General features: G+C 33.6%; 1 protein-coding gene across 1 annotated transcript in view; it reads left to right on the forward strand.

Annotated features, from left to right (window-relative positions):
* Positions 1–25,707, forward strand: part of HDX (highly divergent homeobox) — a 222,500-nt gene extending 196,793 nt beyond the window's left edge. Inside the window, exons 6-9 of the mRNA XM_028101499.2 lie at positions 7,522–7,598; positions 10,753–10,836; positions 21,411–21,533; positions 25,582–25,707. Coding sequence (XP_027957300.1) covers positions 7,522–7,598; positions 10,753–10,836; positions 21,411–21,533; positions 25,582–25,707 — 410 coding nt within the window. The remainder of the gene's footprint in view (positions 1–7,521; positions 7,599–10,752; positions 10,837–21,410; positions 21,534–25,581) is intronic.
* The last annotated feature ends 398 nt before the right edge of the window (positions 25,708–26,105 follow it).

The following is a 26,105-nucleotide window of genomic DNA, read 5'->3' on the forward strand; positions in this document are numbered from 1 at the left end:
GCAATAGGTTGAGTAATGAAAGGGATATAAAAGCTCTCAGCATTGCCAGGGCCATATATTTTAATGCCAAGTGTTTAAAAATTTGTGTGAATATTCAAGTGTTTCCTCTCTCTCTCTCCCTCTCTCTCTCCTCCCTCCCTCCCTTTGTCTTTCTCTCTCTGCCTTTACCAACATTTGCTGTTGGTATTGATGAAGATGATAACACAGAATTTAGTGTACAGGAAAACTGTGAAGCAGGAAAAAAAGAAAAGCTATTGCATCATTTCCAAATCACTTGTTTATAACCTAACTGGTCCATTAAACCATTTTTGTCTTCTATTATTATTTACTAAATTGTATGTGCCTGGGAATACTTGAATATTTTCAGTGATTTATGAATGGACCTTTAGAGAATGATGACTGGCAGCTATTTGGAAGATAATGGGGATTTGTGTGTTTCTATGGGTTGGGTAGGTGGGAGAGCTATTAAGAAATATTCTGATTAAAGTAAATTACATAAGCCCCTAAAGGGGAGTTTCAATCTATGACTTCCACTTCCCCATCTAAAAGGGAATTAAAAAAAAAAGTAGTTAATGGGAAAAACGTGAGTTAATTTTAAGGTTGCTAATGGACAATTGCTTCTACATTGGCATTTAATAGTATGTTCTCTAGACAGCTGGCATAGTAATCAAGACCTATGAGAAAAAGAGAGAGAGAATTTAATTTTTGAATCAAAAAACACTTGATGGGAAGTGAGATTGCCTAGAATTCCTCTCAGTGGCTTATTTTTTACAGCTCCATAATAACCTTTTCATTCTTATCAGAAGTTGGAACAGAAAAGCATAAAAGATACAAAAAGAGCCTTTTTTGGTACTATTTCCAATGAGTTCTGTACTATTTTCTTCCTCATTTTGCTGATGGAGAATGCTAATCTGATTGATTTAACTGTGTGATCCTTTTGTGATGATTAAGTGAATTGTATCATGTGGCCTAGACTAATATCATAACTTTAAGGTATGCTAACCATATTCTGTTTCAGTTATGAAAATGTAGTTGAATGTGTGTTTACTTTGAGATTTCCATTAATTACATCTGAGAGATATAGAGACCAAATAATCAGAGTAGTTGCCCATACTATTTCAAAAATCTAACAACTTGAAATTCAGTCCTTTATAATATAGCTGTTGATTCAAGAAAATTAGTCTTCTAAATGTCTAAGAAAAATAAAAATATCTTTAAAGAAGGACTTATATTTTACATGTTAAAAATCAATTAAAAATTGTTAAAGTTTTCTAGAAAAAGCTCTACAAGCTAAAAGAAGCATATTTTTAAAATACAGTAAAAGGCAAGTTTAGCCAAAAATCACCAATAAGTGTTGCTGATCTTTTAGCAGTTTTAGTTTCATTTCTTCTTTTCTGAGAGAACAGGTACTTCCCTGATAAAAAGCTTCCGACTTAACTTCTAAGTTCCACCTCCTATCTCTCACTTTCACTTTTCCCATTTCTTTTTCCTTTCCCTGTGGGTAAGTGAAGAGAAAGGAGATGTGATAAAGCTGCCAGGCTTCACCCCTCATACAACTGCAAACTTTAGCAAAAGTAATAGATGACTCAGCTCTCTAATGTAAAATTCTGTGTCTACTAAAATATGCATGGATGAGCAATTTTAAGGACTTTTTACTATCCTGAGAATCAAACTGTTTAAAGTATGAGAACAATTAACATCTGTAATGTTAAATTTTATAGCAAAGACCCTTTTCAACTGTATCTATTATGTGGGTGTACAGATAAAATAGAGCTCTGCATGGTTACTCAGTTTAAGTGTATGGTTACCATATAGAGTGCCCTCTAGAGTTTGCTGATAATAATTTTACTTATTTATTTTCCAATTTGCAGAGCTGCTTTTCCTGAAGAATAAGCAGACAAAATGACTGTGTTTAGCTTTCCAATTTGCAGTAATGTGGAAGCTATCACTTCATACCTTTTTATTTTAGAAATCTTCAAAACAGTTTTTATTTACATCTAATAAAAAAATCAAAACCTACATGTATATTTTGCCAGTAAAGCAGAGGTGTGTATAGTTATGAGAAAGTAAGAACAGAAATATAAGGCAAACCTAAAAGGAATGATACCAGTAATGATCTTATTGATGGGCACTGTAACCTCTATTCTGACAGCATTAGTACCAATATCAGCTCTGCCCCTAAACCTGTTAACCTCCCCTTCATTTAATTTAGTTGCTTATTACATAGGACTTGAAATTCCTGTGAATTGAAATGTCTAAATAATGAAAAAAGTCTCATCCATCTAGGAATCATTTTTTAAAAAATTAATTGAATTTATGGTGTTAAATAGAGGTAACAAAAGCATTTGACAAACTACAACATCCATTCATGATAAAAACCCTCAACAAAGTAGGTGGAGAGGGAACATACCTCAGCATAATAAAAGTCATATATGAGAAATCCACAGTAAATGCCATCCTCAATGGGAAAAACTGAGAACTTTTTCTCTACAGTTAGGAACAAGATAGAGATGTCCGCTCTCACTACTGTTATTTAACATGGTGCTGGAAGTCCTAGCCATAGCAATCAGAAAACAAAAGAAATAAAAGGAATGCAAATTGGCAAGGAAGAAGTCACACTTTGACTATTTGCAGATGACATGATATTATATACAGAAAACCCAAGAGACTCCAACAAAAAACTGCTAGAACTGCTAAAGGAATTCAGTAAAGTTGCAGGACACAAAATCAACATACAGAAATCTGTTGCATTTCTTTATTTTATTTTATTTTATTTTATTATGTTATGTTAATCACCATATATTACATCATTAGTTTTTGATGTAGTGTTCCATGATTCATTGTTTGCATATAACACCCAGTTCTCCATTCAATATCTGCCCTCTTTAATATCCATTACCAGGCTAACCCATCCCCCACCCCCACTCCCCTCTAGAACCCTCAGTTTGTTTCTCAGAGTCCATAATCTGTCATGGTTTGTCTCCCCTTCCGATTTCCCTCCCTTCCTTTTTCCCTTCCTACTATCTTCTTCTTTTTTTAACATATAATGTATGATTTCTTTCAGAGGTACAGGTCTGTGATTCAACAGTCTTACACAATTCACAGTGCTCACCATAGCACATACCCTCCCCAGTGTCTATCACCCAGCCACCCCATCCCTCCCACCCCCCACCACTCCAGCAACCCTCAGTTTGTTTCAGCAATTGCACTACTGGGTATTTACCACAAAGATACAAATGTAGGGATCTGAAGGGGTACATACACCCTGATGTTTATAGCAGCAATGTCCACAATAGCTAAACTATGGAAAGAGCCAAGATGTCCATCGACAGATGAATGGATAAAGAAGATGTGGTATTTATATACAATGGAATGTTATGCAGCCATCAAGAGGAATGAAATCTTGCCATTTTCAACAACATGGATGGAACTGGAGGGTATTATGCTGAGCGAAATAAGTCAATCAGAGAAAGACATGTTTCTGTTGCATTTCTATACACCATTAAAGAAGCAGCAGAAAAAGAAATCAAGGAATTAATCCTATGTACAATTGCACCAAAAACCATGATATACCTAGGAATAAACCTAACCAAAGAGGTAAAAGATCTGTTTTCTGAAAACTATAGAACACTTATGTAAGAAATTGACAATGACACAAAGAATTGGAAAAATATTCCATGCTCATAGACTGAAGATAAAATATTGTTAAAATGTCTATACAACCCACTCTACATATTTAATGCAATCCTTACCAAAATACCAACATTTTTCACAGAACTAGAATAAGCAATCCTAAAATTTGTATAGAACTACAAAAGATTACTATAGCCAAAGAAATCCTGAAAAAGAAAAGAAAGCTGGAGCCATCAAATTCTGGACTATACTACAAAGCTATAGTGATCAAGATGGTGTGGTTCTGGCATAGAAATAGACACATAGACAAATAGAATAGAAAACCCAGAAATGAACCCACAACTATATGCCAATTAATCTTTGACAAAGTGGGAAAGAATATCCAATGGGAAAAAATCTCTTCTACAAATGGTGGGAAAACTGGACAACTACATGCAAAACACAACATAAACAAAATAAATTCAAAATGGTTGAAAGACCTAAATGTGAGACCTGAAACCATAAAAATCCTAGAAGCAAACACAGGCAGTAATTTCTTTGACACTGGCTATAGTAACCTCTTTCTAGATATGTCTCCTAAGGCAAGGGAAACAAAAACAAAAATAAATCATTGGGACTACATCAAAATAAAAAGTTTCTGCACAGTGAAGGAAACAATCAACAAAACTAAAAGGCACCCTATGGAATGGCAGAAGATGTTTGTAAATGACATATCTGATAAAGGGTTAGTATCCAAAATATATAAAGAACTTATAAAACTAAACACCCAGAAAATTAATAACCCAATTAAAAATGGGCAGAAGAGGTGAATTGACATTTTTCCAGTGAAGACATACAGATAACCAACAAACACATGAAAAGATGCTCAACATCACTCATCATCAGGGAAATGCAAGTCAAAACTACAATGAGATATCACCTCACACCTGTCAGAATGGCTGAAATAAAAAACACAAGAAACAACAAGTCCTGGGAATGTTATGAAGAAAATGAACCTTGTGCACTGCTGGTAGGAATGCAAACTGATCAGCCACTATGGAAAACTGTATGGGAGTGTCTCAAAAAAATTAAAATTGTACTATCCTATAATCCAGTAATGGCACTAGTAGGTATTTACCCAAAAGATACAAAAACACTAATTTGAAAAGATACATGCACCCCTACATTTATTGCAACATTATTTATAACAGCCAAACTATGGAAGCAGCCCAAGTATCTATTTATAGATAAATGGATAAAGAAGATGTGGTATATATATATATATATATATATATATATATATATATACACAATGGATTATTATTCAGTCATAAAATAAAGTGAAATTTTACCATTTGCAATGACATGGATGGAGCTAGAAAGTATTATGCTAAGCAAAATAAGTCAGTCAGAAAAAAACAAATACCATATGATCAGTCATATGTGGAATTTAAGGAACAAAACAAATAAGCAAAGGGAATAAAAAATGAGAAAGTGGCAAGCTAAGAAACAGATCTTTAACTATAGAGAACAAACTGATGGTTACAAGTAGGGAGGTGGGGAAGATGGGTGGAATAGATGATGGGGTTTAAGGAGTACACTTATAAGCAGAAGGTGTCGTATGGAAATGTTGAATCACTGTATGATACACCTGAACCTAATATCACATTGTATCTTAACTAACTGGAATTTAAATAAAAACTTGAAAATCACTAACTCGATAAATAAATAAATTTATGGTAGACTTTGCATTAAAATTTTGGTAAAGTTTTGCTGTATATCTTAAACCTAATTCTCTATGTCCTCATGTGAGTTCCTCAATTAGCCTTTTTTTTTTTTCCTGTTAATGCTCCATGCTCCTACTGGGCACCTCTATATATCTTTCCATGGGAAGAATAGATCTGGAAAAATCTTAGGAGGACTGATAAATATTTTTGTTCTGTTTCTTTTTTCTTAAGATTTTTATTTATTTATTTGAGAGAGTGGTGAGAGAGCTCACAGAGGGAGAGGGAGAAGCAGACTCACTGAGATCATGACCTAAGCCAAAGGCAGACACTTAACTGAGCCATCCAGGTGCCCCTTTGTTCTGCTTTCTATGGTGAAATAAAACATCAGGGCTACCAAGAGGCTGAGAACTTCAACTAATGTTTATCTAAATAATCTCAATGAGATGACTGTGCCTAAAGAAGGGAGAAACATTACTGTCTTGTTTTACTAAGGAGTAGATGTAGAGGTAATCTAAGGGCTTTATTTGGTAGACAGTCTATGCTGTGAACTAGCCACTTTTCCTAGATCAACACAGAGAGGTTTTAAATAGACTTGTTTCTCTGAATTTATTTTTCTTAGTTTAATTGTTTCACATTTTTAGAATATTGAATTTTTTATTTTATTCAAAACCAATTAATTAACATATACTGTATTAGTTTCAGAGGTAGAGTTTAGTGATTCATCAGTTGCATATAACACCCAGTGCTCATCACATCATGTGCCCTCCTTAATGCCCATCATCCAGATACCCCATCCCCCCTCCACTCCAGCTACCCCCAGTGTGTTTCTTATAGTTAAGAGACTCTTATGTTTTGTCTCCCTTTTGATCATAAAAAAATACATGTTCATTAGAGAAAATACATGCAAATACAGTGAACATTTTTGAAATAATCCTACCTCTCAGTAATCCTACCTCTCACTTCTTAAAATAGGAGTGGGTGAATATTTTTGCCAGTGTTTTCTCTTTGCATATATGCAGGTGTGTGTGTGTATTTGTGTGTGTTCACATACCCTTGCCTTTTCAAAAAATTAGAAATGTACTATATTTATAGTTCTATATCATGTATTCAAATATTACTTTTATCATTTTTTCTCTTATTACAACCAGCAATACAAGTAAAAAATATTTAAATATAAATAAGAAAATTGAAAAAATAAGTATCAAAATAAGTAAAATTAGACAAAAGGAAAAAAATAAAATTGCCTATAATTCCATCCAGAAATAATAATGTCAATGTTTTGGTATAAATAATGTCAGTCTTTTCATTGTAAATGAAAATGTACACTTTTTTCCTTTTATAAAATGAAGATCATAGGGGTGTCTGGGTGGCTCAGTTAGTTAAGCATCCAACTCTTGGTTTTGGCTCAGGTCATGATCTCAGGGTCATGATATGGAGCCCTGAGGTGGGCTCCATGCTTAGTACAGAGTCTGCTTGAGATTCTCTCCCTCTCTCTCGCTCCTTCTCCCTTTCCCCTCCCCCACTTGCACTCATACTCTCTCTCTAAAAAATAAATAAATAAAAATAAAATTAAACTAAGATCACAGTGTACCTACATAGTAGATTTTGTCACCTTTATTTGTTCACTTTCCAATAGATGAATATTTCCCTTATTATCAACTATTCTTGTCCTTAATTTTTATAGTATTTATTGGAGGAATAGGTCCTAAATGAAACAATCCTCTGTCGTTAAGCATATAAGTTGCTTCCATTTTTTTTTCCAATTACAAACAGCACAGTAGTGGCTATCCCTGTATTTGCACCTATCCACACTTATTTCCTAGAATGCATTGTTAGAAGTACAATTGTTTTATCAAAGCATATATGATGTGAATTTATGATTTGTGTATTTATTTATTTTTAAAAATTTTACTTATTTATTTGACAGGGAGCTAGAGAGCACAAGCAAGGGATGCAGCAGAGGAAGAGGGAGAAGCAGGCTCCCCGCTAAGCAGGGAGCCCAATGCGAGGCTCAATCCCAGGACCCTGGGATCATGACCTGAGCTGAAGGCAGATGCTTAACTGACTGAGCCACACAGTCTTTTTAAAATAAAGAATTATTTAAGTGATCTTGAGAAAAGCATTCTCAATGAAGTTTTGAGGAATGAAAAATGAAATCATAGCCTTTTTTTGTTTTCCATAGAGGAGTCCAGTGAAGTTCCAAATGAGGCAAGGGCTCATAAGGAGGAGGACCATCATGCAGTATCTGCAGATAATGTGGTACGTACATTTTGAAATTCTTTCCTCATGAGAGATTCTTCCCTACATGATGGATTTAAAGGATATGTTTCCAGTTGGTGATAATATCGGTGTTACCATAATTAAATCCTGCACCACTTCACAAGCCAAAACAAAGCTGTCACCCATGAAATTATATATCTTTGAGGGTTTAAGAAATGAAATTTAAAGCACTGTCACTTGTGCCTCAAATTTTTTTGACTGAAGAGATTTGCAAATATAAAAATCTAATGCTTACTACATATAGACATTTTATACAAATGTTATTTTTCTTCAACATATTTAGCAAAGGGCAGATTTCTTTTCATTTAACATATGGAAGAATTAAGACTGAGGTTAGACTGCCATAATGAAAGAAGCCTTTGTTAGTTCTAGCACTTGTATCTAAGGAGTCCTGATTCAGAATTCTCTGTTCAGACCATACCTATCTCTATGTTTGGAACATTTCCTTCTTTCTAGTTGAATTAAACTCTCTTAGTCTTCTTAAAAATTGCACTGATGGAGAAAAGACAATATTAAAAGACTGAATAACAGGCAGAGACAGACTATATGTGGATTAAACTGGGCTTTGTGAAAATGTAAACATTATTGGTATATAGAAATGTTCTCCAAGCAGCTGTTTTAGCAGCATCTGTTTGTATCCTGACTCCATCAAGTAATACAGAAATCAAAATAGTATTAAAGTCAAACATAAAGACAAATGCCATTTTGTTTTTTCTTTGAAATCAGTGATTTTTGTTTGATTGCAATCTTTAAAGAAAATCCCTATAATGGATTTTTCTGTTACAAAATGAGTGTAACTTCATTTACTCTGGCTTCCATTACAAACATTATTTACATGACACTATAATTCTGCCACATCTCCTTAATAAAAGTTGAACACATAAAATACAATTTTGCTCTTATTTGTTAAGCGTCAACAGTTTATAACAGTATTTTCCACATGCAGAATATAGTTTAGGATTACATTTTATTGATTTCAGTCCTGATTTCAACTGATGTTTGACCCTACTAACACAACTCAATAGGAATATAGGAAAACAAACTTTGATTTTGATGTAATGTTTTCATTAGGTAGCTAGTAATAATTATTTCCACAATTAGTTGTGTTAATCTTCTTAAATTCCATGAAATAATAAATCTCCTCTGCTCTAGATTTGAATTATACTAAACAAGTTATATACAATATTTACAAATTAAAATCTTTTTTTTTTTTCTGTAAACACATGCTCATTTTTAGTCTGAATTTTTCTGCATTGGATCTCCCCTCAGCAGACATTTGGAAATAATAAATGAAATAATGGCATGGGATGACCTAAGTCACTTAGGCACCTAATTTTTGGAAAAAAAAAATTCATTTTTAGAGACAGAACTTCAAACCTTCAAAGGCCCATCTCCTCTGCTTATAACTTTTGAGTATGTCCATAAATGGCAAATAATAAAATATTTAAGGCTGATTTATATAGAGTGGCCTTTGGTGCTTTCTTCTTATCTCCTTTTTCCCAGAACTGATCCAAACAGAGAATCTAAAAAATGTTTTAGAAAGTATCAAATCAGGTCTGGTGAAAACTTACATGATTAAACCCCAAGTTTATAGTGATTTTAATAATAAAAAAATTAGATTCATCTCCAGTCAGGAGTAGAAAACAATTTCATTGCAGTTATCCTCTTGACTCAGAAACCTACAGGTCACACACCCTGTTATGGTTACATATCCTCATAGGCAATGTATTAGTATGACCATTCCAGGTATGTTTGGGACTTTTTAAAAAATTGTTATTCAAATTCCAATAATACATTATATGTTTAAAAAAAGAAGAAGAAGATAGCAGGAAGGGAAAAATGAATGGGGGAATGGGAGGGGGAGAAGAACCATGAGAGACTGTGGACTCTGAGAAACAAACAGGGTTCTAGAGGGGAGGGGGGCAGGGGATGGGTTAGCCTGGTGATGGGTATTAAAGAGGGCACGTAATGAATGGAGCACTGGGTGTTATAAGCAAACAATGAATCATGGAACACTACATCAAAAACTAATGATGTAATGTATGGTGATTAACATAACATAATAAAAAATTCCAATAAATTCACATACAGTGTAATATTAGTTTTCGGTGTACAATATAGTGATTCAACACTTCCATACAACATATCATTCCAGGTATGTTTGGGACTTTTTAAAAATTGTTATTCAAATTCCAATGAATTAACATACAGTATAATATTAGTTTTGGGTGTACAATACAGTGATTCAACACTTCCATACAACACCAGTGCTCAAATATTTAGAACTGATTATGGTTTTGGTTTTGCTTTTTAAAAAAATATGTTCCATGATTAGAGAACGTTCCTTACTCCCATGGTTGGAGTTTACTGGTCATTCTTCACATTAGCAGTAAGCTGTTTTGTTCACTCTTTTGACAGATATTTAATTAATACCTACTATGTGCAAAATACTTTACAAACTATGTTGCACCTTAATTCTTAAAGCTAATGACAGTTAACATCTCTCTATCTCTCTCTCCCTTCTTATTGTCCAGTGAAGGAAGAAAATCACCAGTTTATTTTTATTATTACATTGTAAATGTCTGCTTTCAATTGTCTAGCTAATGGAGTGCATTAAATAAGTGACTTAAAAAACTGTATTTGACTTTGGAATGTACGTCACATGTTGATATTTTACATTAGAAGTTGTAAGGAAGTACATGGTAATTAAAAAACAAAACAAACAAACAAACAAACAAAAAAACCTTGCAACAAAGCAGTTATGGTTAGCATTAAAAAGACTACTCTCACAGGAAGTGAGTTTCCTGTCACTGGAGGGCACTATTTAAGCAGAATTCAAAAGCCTATTTTTTCAGAAATATTGTGAAAGAGATTTTTTATGTTTAAATTTTATTATAATAGTTTTCTATTTAATAAGTTGTCATCAATTAAAGGTAGTTAAATGTGGCTCAGACACACACTAGATATAACAATGAAGAACCAGTCAGCTATCAGAGTTTATTCTGGATAACCTAGACTAGATAACCCCATCATTAAAACTAAACATTCAATGTTTATGTTCTATACATTGCTGGGTGTAGTGAGGATGATGATCAGATATATATTTATGAAAATTTCTCTACTTGTGTTACAGAAAATAGAAATTATTGATGATGAAGAAAGTGACATGATAAGTAATTCTGAAGTTGAACAAGTGAATTCTCTCTTGGATTATAAGGTGAAAGTAATTTCAAATACTGAATTCATGAAGAGACGGTACTAAATGAGGCATACTTTTACAGTGCCTATGTACTAGCTTATTTCACTTTCAGTTTTATTTGATAAGTTAAAAGTGGGGCTCCCTATTGACTTTCTCAAGCACTTGGGTATCAGTCAGGATATGGACACTTTAATTCTGGCTGGTTTAGTGGTTATTGTTTTAAGCAACAAACTTGCTGAATGGGAGTAAGTATTGATAGTGTACATCAAGGTGAGGCAGGACATAGTGGTGGTTAATGTGAAATTTATGACAGTGGCTTTAAAGCTAATGTTAATTTTTAAATGGTGGTAAAGTGGAGATTTTTTTTCTCAGTGGCCCTTGTTAATTTTATCTTCAATTACAACTTCTGAAGACCATTTTTTAGGAAACCTGTTTTAGAGGTTTAAAAACAATTCCCAAAGCAAATACCAAATGAATATAAAGAGAGATGATCTTTTCTTAAAGTCACTGGTACCTAAACTGAAAGGCTTACTTTGAGTGTGCATACATAACTTTATTTTATTAAATTTTGACATGAGCTATCTGTCTATATCAATATTTGTTTTCTGCATAGATATGTAATTGTTATCCTTTGTTAATCAATATCCTATCATACTAGGTAACTTTGGGCCTTCTGAAATTTTGACCAATCATTCTATCCATACACAAAAGCCCTTTTCTTGGAATATCGTAAGTGATCAAAGCAAAGACTAATAATCTTAAAATGTTAACAGAAAATAACAATCAGAAAAGACAATAGCTGTCATTTTCTCAAAAATATTTTCAATTTCACTATATTTGAAAGTTATGTCATTCAACAGATTGTTTCCTAAATGTTTATAACATCTCAGATTTTATAATATTGAATATTGTAAACAGAAGACAATTATCTTTTGAAATTTATTTGATAAATGTTCAAAGAGCACAGTATAATCCTGTATTTAAACTGTATTTCCAATTAATAAAATTATAAGGTTTTTATTTCTGAACTACAAGAGATCATTCTAATCTCTCCTATATGGTCATAAAATATTTCTAAATGCCCAGTTCAGGTTTAAAAGGGCTCTGTGCCACTTGGCACACGTTATGGAAACTACAGAGGTGAGGACTGGATCGCACAGCTGTTAAGTATTCTCCACTTAGCACTCTCAAAAAGATCAAAGGGGGTTGGACTCAGAACAAAGGATACTTTCCAGAACCTTACCCTTCTGGAGTGCCACTTGAGAAGGTTTGGAGCTAAAGACCAGGGTAGGGTAAAGTATCCAATCCCAAAAATGCTAATTAACATTTTAATTGAACTCTACAGGATATTTAATGATCCTGTGTTTTCCACTGTGGTAAATGCTGTGGGAACAAGGAGTCCTTAACTACCCTATCAGGAATGTTTTTGACAACACATCACCATCCTAAATAGATTTATTTCCTTTAACTCTAAAAAATTAGCACGTATATAGAAATATATTTTTTCATAATCATTATTAAAAATACTTCACCTCATGTGTGAATTGTATTGCCTTAGTTCTAAAGTCAGGACAAATTAGTAAAAGAGAGACAGTGGCAGACTAGGAGAGTTCTGAGCTCACCTTTTCCCACAGACACACCTAGGCAACACTACATCTAGGCAACTAACTCTGAAAACAACATGAACATTAGCAGAAGAGACATTCCACAGCCAGTCTCAGAGAGAAAGCCACATTGAAAAGGGTAAGAGGGGCAGAGATGCAGTTGGGAACCAGACTTCTTGTGTGACTAAACACAAACAAGTGGGACATCACAACAATAGAGAAGTGAGAGACTCAGACCCCACACAGGGCACTATTGGCACTGGAGACACACAATGGGAAGACAAGTCCACATAATGTCTGACTTTGAAAACCAGCAGTCTTTAACTCTGGGAACTTTAAAAATCAGTAAGTTTAATGCCAGGAAAGCTGGAGGTTGATGGGAAACCAAATACCTACCCTTAAAGAGCCAGCATATTAGTAATATAAATGGGCCCAAGACACAGCACAGAAACAGCAGTTTGAAAAGTGAATGGTTATACATGAAAGAGATTTATTGAGTAATCTTAGAACATGTGCTGAAAGGACAAGTATCTGCAAATTTCTACAAGAATGAAAGTGTAAGCTGTCACATATTTCTTTCCCTTCCCCAGTGTAAATTGCCAGAGGCTTAAAAGAACCATTTCTAATATTCTCCATCTTCCTCGCCAGCACCAAGTGCTTTACCCTGGAATTCCTTGCCAGCACCAACTGCTTTACCCTGGAATTCCCCTACACCCAACCTACCTGCCATGGTAGACATAACTTCCAAAGCTGCTCCTGCCCTACCACACCTGTTATGCAGCTTAGGCCCAGACCAGTGCCACTCCAAAGTGACTCCAGCCCTGGGGAAGGGGTAACAAACCCACACACAGGCACCCACAGTTCCTTTAGTTAGGCCTTTTAACTGCATGTATAGGGACTGAGCCCTGCACTTCTGTGCAGTTTTGGCAGAGAGGCTAATAGCACACTGCTAGGATGTATAACGGCCTCACCCACCAACCAGTCCTACCAGGCCTCAGCCAGGACTCTCAAAAGTGTGTTCACAGAGGGTGAAGTGGGCCATTGCAGATATCTGGACTAAAGGTAACTATGGCTCAGCCACAAGAGAAGGGTACATACAGCCCACACAGGGGACACCTTTGGGGCACCTGGTTCTGGTGACATGGGGACACTGCACTATAGGGTACCACAGGACCTCTTCTACACGAAGCCACCATTTTCAAAATCAGAAGATGTAGCTGACTTACTTAATACATAGAAACAAACACAGAGAGTTAGACAAAAAAAGGAGACAGAGGAATATGCCCCAAATGAAAGACAAAATAACAGTAAAAGAGCAAAATGAAACAAAGAAAAGCAATATGCCTGATAAAGAGTTCAAAGTAATGGTCATAAAGATACTCACTAGACTTGAAAAAGAGTGGATAAACCCAGTGAGAACCTCCAAAAAGCGACAGAGAATATAAAAGAATGAGTCAGAATTGAAGAATTCAATAGCTGACATGAAAAATACATTAGAGGGAATCAACAGCAGATTAGAGAATGCAGAAAAATGGATTAACAATCTGGAAGACAGGATAATGGGAAGTAACCAAACTGAACAGCAAAAAGCAAAAAGAATAATGAAAGAGAATAGGTTAATAAAACAATGCAACACGAACAAGCATAATATTCACACTATAGAAATCCCAGAAGGCAAAGAGAGAGAGAAAGGGGCAAAAAAATTTATTTGAAAAAAATAATAGCTGGAAAATTCCCTAATCTGGGGAAGGAAACAGAAATTCAGTATAAGAAGTAAAAAGAGCCCCAAAAAGATGAACCCAAGGAGGTCCACACCAAGACACATAATAATTAGAATGGCTAAATGTAATGATGAAGAGAGAATTTAAAAGCAACAAAAGAAAACAGTTACAAACAAAGGAAACCCCATAAGGCTATCAGTTAATTTTTCAACAGAAACACTGCAGGCCAGAAGGGATTGGCATGATATAGTCAAAGTGATAAAAGGAAAAAAAAAAACCATACAATTTAGGATAACCTACCCAGCAAAATTATCATTCAGAATTGAAGGGAAGAGAAAGAGTTCCCCAGACAAAAGAAGTTAAAGGAATTCATCACCACTAAACCAACTTTACAAGTAATGATAAAGGAAATTTTTTGAGTGGAAAGAGAAGGCCATGACTAGAAGTAAGAAAATTAAGAAAGGAAAGAATTTCACAGGAAAAACAAACATTTAATGAAAGGCAGAAGATTAGTCACTTATAAAGCCAGTACGGAGGTTAAAACACACAAGTAGTAAAATCAATTGTGCCTAAAATAATTAATTAAGGGATACACAAAATAAGATGTAAAATATGACATCATATACATAAAACGTGGAGGACGGAGTAACAATTTAGTGCTTTTAGAATGTGTTCAAACTTAAGCGACCATCAACTTATTATAGACTGATATACATATAAAATTTAATATATGAATGCAGTGGTAACCTCAAGTCAAAAAATTACAACAAACAAAAAATAAAGGGAAGGGAAAATAAACATAACACTAAAGAAAGCCATCAAAACATAAGGGAAGTAAACAAGAAGAATGGAACAGAGAAGAACTACCAAAACAACCAGAAAACAATTTTTTTAAATGGCAATAAGTACATACCCATTAATAATTACTCTAAAGGTAAATGGACCAAATGCTCCAATCAAAAAGCATAGGGTGACCGAATGGATAAAAAAGCAAGATCCATGTATATGATGACTATAAGACACTTACTTCAGAACTAAAGGCACATGCAGATTGAAAGTGAAGGAATGGAAGAACATTTACCATGCTAATGGAAGCAAAAGAGAAAGCTGGGATAGCACTACTTATATCAGACGAAATAGGCTTTAAAACAAAGACTGTAACAAGAGACAAAGGACACTACATAATGATAAAGGGGACAATCCAACAAGAGGATATAACTCTTGTAAATATTTATGCATCCAACATAGCACCAAAATACATAAAGCAAATATTAACAGACATAAAGGGAGAAATTGACAGTGATACAACAATAGCAGAGGACTTTAACACCCCACTTGCATCAATATATAAGTCATCCAGACAGAAAATCAACAAGGAACCTGGCTTTGAATGGCACTTACTCCAGGTAAACCCAATGGTCATTTCCAGAACATTCTATACAAAAGCAGAGGAACACACAATCTTTTCAAGTGCACATGGCACATTCTCCAGGATAGGTCATATATTAGGCCATAAAAGAAGTCTCAATAAATTTTAAAAGATCAAAATAATATCAAGCATGGTATTAACAACAATGGTATGAAACTAGAAATCAATCACGGGGAAAAAACTGGAAAAAACACAAGCACGTGGAGGCTAAACAACACGCTACTGAACAACCAATGGGTCAATGAAGAAATAAAAGGCAATTAAAAAATCAATGGAGACAAATGAAAATAAAAACACAACAGTCCAAAATCTTTAGGATGCAGCAAAAGCAGTTTTAAGAGTGAAGTTTATATAGCAATACAGGCCTACCTCAAGAAACAAGAAAAATCTCAAATAAACAACCAAACCTTACACCTAAAAAGTAACCAGAAAAAGAAGAACAAAGTCCGAAGCTGGTAGAAGGAAGGAAATAATAAATATTAGAGCAAGAATAAATAAAATAGAGACTAAAAAAATAATAGAGAAGATCAGTGATACCAAGAGCTTGTTCTTTGAAAAGTTTAAATTGATAAACCTCTATCCAGACTCATCAAGAAAAAAGAGAGATGACTCAAATAAATAAAATGAGGGGGAGGAATAGCAAGTGACGCCACAGAAATATGAAGAATTAAGAGAGAATATTATGAAAAATTATATGCCAACAAATCTGACAACCTAGAGAAATGAATAAGTTCCTAGAAACATACAGTCTTCCAAACTGTCCATGGATAGGTGAAAGAGGTAAAGAAGAAATAATTTTTGTGTGTGTTTGTGTTTATGTGTTTGTGGTGTATGTGTATTACTTTGCCATAAAAAAAAGAGTTAAGATTTTGCCACTTGCAATCACATGAATGGATCTAGAGGGTATCACACTAATTGAAATGAATCCAGCAGAGAAAGTTGAATACCATATGGTTTCACTTATACACAGAATTTAGGAAAAAAACAAATGAACAAATAAAAAACAGACACTTAAATACAGAGAACAAAGTGGTGGTTGCCAGAGGGGAGGTGGGTGGGGGAATGAGCAAATTAGATGAAGGAAATTAAGAGGTACAAACTTCCAATTATAAAATAAATAAGTTGCAGAGTACAAAAGTACAAAATAGGGAATACATTCAATAATATTGTAGTAACATTGTATGGTGACTACACTTATTGTCATTAGCATTGAAAAACTTGTCAAATCAATATTTTGTATACCTGAAACCAATATAACATTGTATGTCAATTTTACTTAATAATAAGGATTGTGTAGAAAACAGTAATATCATATACAACATATACACGTGTAAATATATATATTTTTACACATATGCATATGAAATTGCTGGATCATAAGGGAAATATGTAAAAATGCTCAACTTTAATGGAATTCCCAATTTTATACTTCCAACATCAGTGAATGGGAATTCTATTATTCTCCTTGAGTAGTACTGTCTGATTTTTGCATGTTAGCCTTTCTGGTTCATGTGAAATATTATTGTATTGTGGTTTTAATTTTCATTTTCCTGGTAATTAATACACCTATTTTTTAAATTTTTTATTGTTATGTTAATCACCATACATTACATCATTAGCTTTTGATGTAGTGTTCCATGATTCATTGTTTGTGCATAACACACAGTGCTCCACGCTACACCTAAATTTTTTATTATGGTACTGGCATTTTGTATAATCTTTGTCAAGTAACTTTTCAAGTATTTTGCATAATTTTCTAATGTGTTAATGTCTTTTCCTTATTGATTTGCTGGAGATTAGTTAGATTGAAAACTATTTTCTCCCAGAAAAAAAAAAGAAATTAAGGGTAAATCAAACTTCATATACCAGTTCTCATTGCTGATTTCAGGATGTTGACTTAAAACAGCTTCTCAGTTTTGAAATTCAATCTTTTTTCAGAGAACAGTTTTGTTCTCTTTTTTGCATACACATGCTAATGTTCCTTGTTTGGGATCAAAATCACTTTGTTGGTCTCTTAAGTATATTCATCATAAGCTTCTTGAAAGCAGAGATTTATCTTAATTCATCTATGTGTTACCTGGTCTATTTCCAGCACATAGGTTTCCAGTATCTAGTTCCAGCATGAGTGAAGTTAGTTTACTTATCCTTGGAAAAACTTTGAATAGTAATATGCAAATGCTCATTTATATATAATCAATTAAGATTAGAAGCTGGATCACTATAACTTTTCTCCCACATTGAATTAAATAGTCTCTCATTCTTGGGATTCATTGTAACAAAATGAAAGAATGGTTTCTTATGTGCATTTGGTAATTATAAGTATGCAATACTCAGTTTGAGCATAGTGGGTTTTCTGATTGATATATATTGCTAGAAATCCACATTGCTAGGAGTTTTGACTAACCCAAAATACTTATAAGACAAGTTGGTGAGCTCAGTCCCTGAGTAATGAGTAACTATATCATAAAATAACACCTCAGTTTGGGCAGCCATTGATTACCTGCTCAGATAGCAGAGCTCCAGTCCACATGAAGCCTTGAATGCTCCCTACAATCATCTTGGAAAAGAATTGACAAAGCTTACTAGGAATGTAGGGGAGATTGCAACAAGAAAATTGAGCTAGATCTTGTTTTGTGCAATTCAGTGACTGATGTTATCTTACTAGCTCCTCTCACAAACACAACACTTACTTAGGAAAATCTCTAACATATACATAAATTTCTGATTGTAATCTAGGAAGTGTTTCACAGGCTTGCAAAAAGAAGCTCCAAGAAGAAAATACTTGGACTATTAAATTATCTTAAAGCTGTTTATGTTTTTCAAACATTGCATAAATACTGAGTAGAAGAAATATTTGCATGAGAAAATAGAGATCAGTATACCAAAAGATGATTTGTGATTTCTGGAAATGTAAGTTAATATTTTTAAAATGTTTTCTACTGGACTGTGAGTGCAGCTCATTAAGACTATGCATTCAAAGGAGACACTACAATTCCTGTATTTGAAAAGACTTCTGGGTCAGCACTTTACTAATACTACTGCTCTGACAGTGAACACTAAAAAACAAATTTAGAATTAGTCAAACATAATATGGCAGAAGCATGTTAAATTTTATTATAATGCTTACTTGTAATTTAAATTGCTGTAGGGTGCCTGTGGATAAGGAATTTAGCTTAAATAATCATTTGCAGATGATGCATTTGATATTAAATGGTCTGAAAAGGAAGCAGTTTTATTAGGTGAAATAAGTTCTAAACTGAGCTGATAAAATAATTGATGCAGTTCACAGAGTGAATGTGATTAATATAACTGTATCCTCTCAATTGAAACAATAAGAATTACCATAGAGTTAACTAATTTTAATGTCTTTTATGCAGCTCTTTGAACATATACTGTTAAAGGTCCTGCTATGCTCCTTGAGACCAGTTCTCCAGCTACAGAGAATACTCATAGCTTATTTTTAACATTTTTATGGGTTTTTTTTTTTTGCAAGAGGGCTAACAATTTAAATCAATTTTTATATATAATTTCCATACAATAAAGTTCAACTCTTTATATAATTAGATGAGTTTTGACAAGTAGACATAGTTGTGTAAACAAGACCAAAATTTGTTTATTTATCTGCTGATGAACACTTGTGTGGTTTTTAGTTTTGGGCTATTATGAATAAAGTTGCTATGAATACTCATGTATGTCTTTTTGTGGACACATGTTTTCATTTCTTTTGGGTAAATACTTAAGAGTAAGTTTGCTAAGTCAGATGGTAAGAAAGATTGTTATGTTTGATTTTATAAGAAACTGCCAAAACATTTTCCAAAGTGTCTGTACTGTTTTATAATCCCATCCGCAATGTATAAGACTTCTAATTGCTCCACATTCTCACCAGCACTAGCTATTGTCAGTCTTTTTAACTTTGGATATTGTAGTATGTTAGTGGTAATATCTCACTGGGGTTTTAATTTGCATTTCCTTAATGACAACTGATATTAAGCATTTTTTCACATATTTATTGGTCATTCACATGTCTTCTTTGATGAAGTGTGTGTTCAAATATTTTTCCTGTTTTTATTCTGTTGGTGGTCCTAAAATTGTATTGTAAGCATTCCTTAAGAATTGTGAATACAAGTATTTTATCAGATATGTCATTTGTAATTATTTTCTCTCAATATGTATCTCATATTTTTATTTTCTTAAAAGTGTCTCTTGAAGAGCAAAGATTTTTTTGTTTGTTTTAATTTTAATGAAGTTTTTTAAGTTTCATGCTTTTTGTGCCTGTTGAGAAATAGCCTAACCCAAGGACACAAAAAATTTCTCCTGTTTTCTTCTAGTTTTATGGTTTTAGGTTTTATAAATTTCTTGTTAAATTTTGTACATGATGTAAGAGTTGATAATCTTTTTTAATATGGATTTACATTTGTTCAACCACTACTTTTTGGAAGATTGTCTTTTCTTTGTCTATTGAATTACCTCAGCACATTTTTAAGAAAATCAACTATCTATCATCTATCATCTATCTATCTATCATCTCTCTCTCTCTCTCTCTATCTATCTATATTCTGGACTCATTTTTGTTCCATTGATCTATATGTCCACCCTTTGTCAATACTATAACTTCTTGATTACTGTAGCTTTAATAGTAAATCTACTCGGAACACTTTTGTGACCATTATCTTATTTGAGCCTTATAACCCTCAAACCTAGAATTGCCAAAGATTACTAGTATTATATCCATTTCACTGATGAGTAAATAGAATCACAGAGAGCTTGATTGGCCTGCCCAAATTTACACAGCTATCAGTAGACCTGGCATTAAAATCCCCCCAAATCCTAGGATATTGTTCTTTTCCTACCAAACTAACAAAAATAGTGAAAAGAGACTGTGTCTCAAATCAGTGATACACAGTGGCACATTAGGCACATTATTTCTGAATAACAGACTCCTACATAAAGACAGGGAGCTCAAAAAACTACTTAAGACTAATAATTTTAGTCCCTCCTTGGTACAAAATAACCTTTTTAGTTCTCAGTATTTGGCTTTGTGAGTGGGTACATTCAGCATTACTGCATCTGCTATTGTTCTAAATTGGGGTTAATTGGGCTTTGTCTATTCTTAACCCTAATCTAAAAGCTAATTAGTTTTAATTAGCATTTAAAAAATTCTTTCCAAAAGGAAATTGTTTCTTGAGTTTCTCTTACTGGAATTTATGTCATTATATTTTTGGCCTTGCAAATTGTTTTCTATTGGTGATTTGCTTAAAAGGTAGCCTTTGAGTAACGGTAATTTTCTTCTGTGCTTTATATTCCTTATGCCGAAATGTTATCTTTTATTTTTTTTTTGTAGTGTTCAACGATTCATTAGTTGCCTATAACACCCAGTGCTCATCAAAACACGTGCCCTCCTTAATACCCATCACACGGCTGGCAACCCCATCCCCCCACCCCTTCCCTTCTGTAACCCTCAGTTTTTTTCCTGGAGTCCAGAGTCTCTTATGGTTTGTTTCCCTTTCTGATTTCTTCCCATTCAGTTTTCCCTCCCTTCCCCTGTGGTCCTCCGCTCTACTCTTTATGTTCCACATATGAGTGAAACCATATGATAATTGTCTTTCTCTGCTTGATTTATTTTACTTAGCATAATCCCCTCCAGTTCTATCCATGTCGATGCAAATGGTGGGTATTCATACTTTCTGATGGCTGAGTAATAATATTCCATTGTGTAAATGTACCATATCTTCTTTACTGTCCTAATTTGATTGCTTTTTAGAATTTTATTGTGCATCAAACATGTATAGTCCTAGGTTTGCATAGGGTAATTGTACTGTTTGATTTTTTCTCCTTCAGAATGAAGAAGTCAGATTCATTGAAAATGAGCTAGAGATTCAAAAACAAAAATACTTTAAACTTCAGACATTTGTTAGAAGCTTGATACTAGCTATGAAAGCTGATGATAAGGAACAACAGCAGGTAGGTGCCAGAAGAGAATAGTAAGCTGTAATGTATCATGTTGAATGACATGTCACACTTGAGTTCTTAATATTTTTTTTTATTTTTATACTTCATTCCTGCCTGGCTTCGAGGAAGGATTTGTTACTTTATAACCTTTTTGCACAGTATTTTTAAGAACAGATATTCAGATATTTGTGTGTTGCATTAGTAGAAAATCAAAATAACTGATTAACATACTTTGTTAATTTCAGGCTAGACTTAAGTAGGGAAAATAATTTTAAAAATGAATTTTAAAGAAATTCTCAGTTTTTGTAGAGCCTGGGCTACCCTAACTGGAGAAGCACACATTTTGGAATCTTTTGTGAATAAAATATACTGGTGCAGAGTTCAGGGAACTATGGCTTATGGGCCAAATCCAACTTGATGTTTGTTTTTGTAAATAAAGTTTTATTGGAACTAAAAAAAAATCTAAAAATGTGAGGCATTTGCCTCTCTTCTGGATTTCAGTTACCCTCCAGACCCCACTAGAATTCACAAATGTTTGAATACCTTCTATTTCAAAATATGTTGCTTATCACAAAGAAATATGAAATTACTTTGTGAAATTCTTTGTGACCACAGTGCATCATTTACTTTTCCCAATTTAACTAGAATGTTTGGTTCCTTTGCCCCAAAGATGTCTTTTGTTTGTCACTATGGATTTTTTATTTACAAATTCCTCCCAAATTGCATGTTCTGTCTCATTTTTATTAATGTTACATTCAATACTAAAGGATACCAAATTCGCTTCTGAGTTGTATACTATTGTGTCGATTTCTTGAGACATTCAGTGAATAGTATGTCACACAGGTAACAATTAATTTAGAAGCCTTTTTGTAGGTTTTTATTCAAGAAGGAATCTCAAGCATACTGTACAAAAATTCATCCCTTATGTCCAAGCAAGACTGCTCATATGTAGCTAGTCCCAGATATCTCCAGGGAAAAAGAAAAGTCTTAGCATCCCACAATTCTCTTTTAAAAGAAAAGGATTTACTCATGAGATTCAAACCAGCATGTACAGTATGTGTCCAGTTTTATAAAGTTTGCTCTTCCCATGCCTCACACACACAGGCATTCCAAGACAGCAGTCTTCAGTTAGCTTTGCCAGCTTTATTTAAGCATGTTGCTGTATTATGTGAGTTTTTCATATTCCATGGCATATTGAAAGTGTGTTTGTTTTTTAGGAATGTAAACTATTAATTTTAAATGAATAAGTTGGTAGTCTTAAACATGGTCCCAAGGGTACTGCAAATTTTAAATAACTGTAAAAAAAATAGGTTCAACCATAGAAATAACTTGGAGTGTGGTCCTGGTCCCAAAAGTTATAGCATGGTTTTGAGTTCAGAGTTACATGGCCAGGTAAATAGCAACAACTGTCTATGTGTCTTGATATTTAGGAACAGCACACAGACTGCATTTTGTTTTCTAATTCTGACCTCATCCCTTGGCTTGGTTCTTTCCCCAAGACCACTAACAAGAAAAGTAACTATTGTATATTTTACTTTTCTCCTGTTTATACATTTCCTCTGATAGAAGACTGATGAACTAAGATATGACAAAACATTGGCCATAAAAAAGGAAAAAATCATAGAAAAATTGTACTGAAATTCACAACCTATATAATCAGCACCCAAATAGAAACTACTAATTTTTATAGTTGAGATCAGGTATAATAGATGTCTAAATATAGAAGACACTGATAGTAGTTTACAAAAATTATTAAGGTGATCTCTTAAGTTACTAATCTTCACATTATGAGATACTTAGAGATTTGTAGAATAAAGCAATTTTTATTCTACTTAATAAAAGAAAATCATTATGTCATTGATTTCTTATTTTAAAAATCTTAATTTTTTCCCATTAATTTTGGTTTGGGTAAGCTGAGTGACATGAGTAGTTCACAGCATATTTTTCCCCAATGGAGCAGTCCAGGCTTTAAAAAATATATGACACTCTCTGATTGAAATATTAGATTACCCAAAGTTTATTTTTAATTAATAGCCATTTTTAAATAAAAATAGTGTTGCCAGCACTGTACTATAATTAGTATCTTTCTTCCCCTGATAATTCACTGTGTGATCCCAGCCAGGTCAATTGCTTTTCTTGAACTTAAATTTCTTCACTTTGCAAGGAGGATAAGAATGATTAACATTATGGAACTTGGCATTCATACCCCAGGGCTTAGAACAAGTGTTATAAAGACAGATGGTATATTTGGGAATTGTTTTCATCTTTTGGTAATAGTGGCACTAGATCAGTCTCTGAAGATAGACTGATGAAGAACTTATAGTAAAAAAGAAAGTTATGTGTTTACTTTAGTATTTTTGTAAAAGGCAGCTCTAGCAATTGTCATAATCCATAGATTTGTTCAGTGTGCCAATGTGGCAATCCAGTAAGATATTAAAAAGAATTTTGAAGTGGACCTCATGCATTAGTAGTGCCTTATGTTGCCTTATATATAGTCAGTCAGCTACATGAAATGCAATTACAAAAAATAAATAATGCTCTTTTGACTTGAAGGTATCCCCACTAGAATTTATAATGTCATTAATTCTGTTCATTTACTTGACTTTCTAATACTCTAAGCACATATTCAATGAATGTGAGTTGGAAGACTTTGCCTTTTTTAGTATGGCTTCTTCACAGTTGCAAAGTGAACTAAATCCAGGGATGTATTTCTCATCAACTACGATCAGCCAGTGTCAGCAAAGGCTTTGTTTCACCTTGACTGGATTAGTGATAAACAACTATTCTAGAAGAAAATGGCTCTGTGTCCTATCATTGCAACCTAATAAGCATATAGAACCAGTAGATGACTGCTTTGTAAATTCTCCAAATTTCAGCAAGAAGGTCATGAGCTATTTAATAGTATAAAATAAATAACTTTTGCATCAGATAGGAGTTAGTCTTTCCTTACGCAGATTGACAAAAAGGAAGTTTCTAATCTTGTCTCTCTGCCATAAGACAAATATATAGGTGTCATTTATTTTAATAAAGAGAATAAAATACTGTTTTATTTCAACAATGCATTTCATAAGTTCTAACATGCCCTGTCTTTCTGTTCCTTAATTCAGTTGTGACAAGCTTGCTTTTGTCCCTGTTCCTTTGGTCCTTATTTACCACTGCACCCAAAGGACACACTACAAGTAATTCTGTCTAAAAGTGCCCAGATATGATACATTATTTTTAATATTGGAAACATCAAATCAATCATTTAGTTCACAGTATTTTTTATGGTCAAGTGGGCATCAGGATTGTCAGCCACATAAAAATTTATTAATCATTTATTTCTCTTGTATGGATGCATGTTCCACAATTCCAGATGAAACAATTTCTCCATAGCAAAGCTTAGTTCATAACTCTTAGCTTATCCTATTTACTCCAACAGAGAAATGAGAAGCCCCCTAGATACATAATTTCATGCTAGATTTACTGTTCAACTGTGCCCTGGTGGGTGCTTGGCCATCTATAGATATGGGCATATCTTAAGAAAAGAAATAAAGTTACTTGGAATTTTCAAGTTGTTAATGTTTAGTCTAAAGTAGAATAACTGAGCTTTTTCTCTAATTGATAAATTCTTTCTCTCACTGAAGTTCAAAATAGTCTTGTGAAATGTGTTTTTCTCTGAAGGACACCATAAGTGGGCAGGAGTATTTTAATAAGGAATATAGTTGTAAAGCCCTTTAGCAGTGATCAATGAACACTTAACTAGTATGATCATCACTTTTCTCAAATCCTTCAAAGCACTTGGTTCAGAATAGCTGTTCCTTTCCCTCCTGATTTCCCATTTGCCTAGGGTTTGACTCTATATAATCCACACTCTCAAGATCTAATATTTTGTTACTTCCTTAATAGCATATGAAGAGTTTTTCTTTTATGTAAGCTATTATATAAGGTCCTGAAGAGAAATGTTTCATTCTTTAAGTCCATGAAAATAAATTGACAAGAGAGAACAACTATTAACATAAAATTGGAAAAAAAAACCTGTCCACATACTAATTCTAAAAAATTGATTTTTCTGACTCAGGCGCTGCTGTCAGATTTACCTCCTGAATTAGAAGAGATGGATTTCAATCATGCCTCACCGGAGCCTGATGATACCTCATTCAGTGTGTCTTCTTTATCAGAGAAAAATGCCTCAGACAGTTTGTGATTTGAGGGGGTTATATGATACATACAGCCTTTGGGCTGCCTAACAGGTGTGCATTTCAAGATAACTGCATTCTGTTGCCTCAAAATTCCTCAGTTGGAAAAACATATTACTGAAACTGACATATTCTGTGAGGAATGGACAAGATATAATGGCTACAGTGCAAAAATGTATGTGAAATTTAAAAACAGCATTTGAGAAATTTTTCCAAACTGATAAAACTCTGGGGGAAATTTGTATTTAATTTTTAGCAGTTTATCTATGAAATGCATAATGCCTAATTTATGAAAGATTTCTGTTTGGTTTTTAGAAGAATCTTAGTTTTAGTAATAGTTTTGACCAGAGACACAAAAATAAAGGTATTTCAACATTACTTATCAAGTTACTAAAGCTTGGTTAGT

The sequence above is a fragment of the Eumetopias jubatus genome, unplaced genomic scaffold (genome assembly GCF_037043125.1).
Source record: "Eumetopias jubatus isolate StellerSeaLion01/CBP00866 unplaced genomic scaffold, mEumJub1_p1.0 scaffold_11, whole genome shotgun sequence".
Lineage (NCBI taxonomy): Eukaryota > Metazoa > Chordata > Mammalia > Carnivora > Otariidae > Eumetopias > Eumetopias jubatus.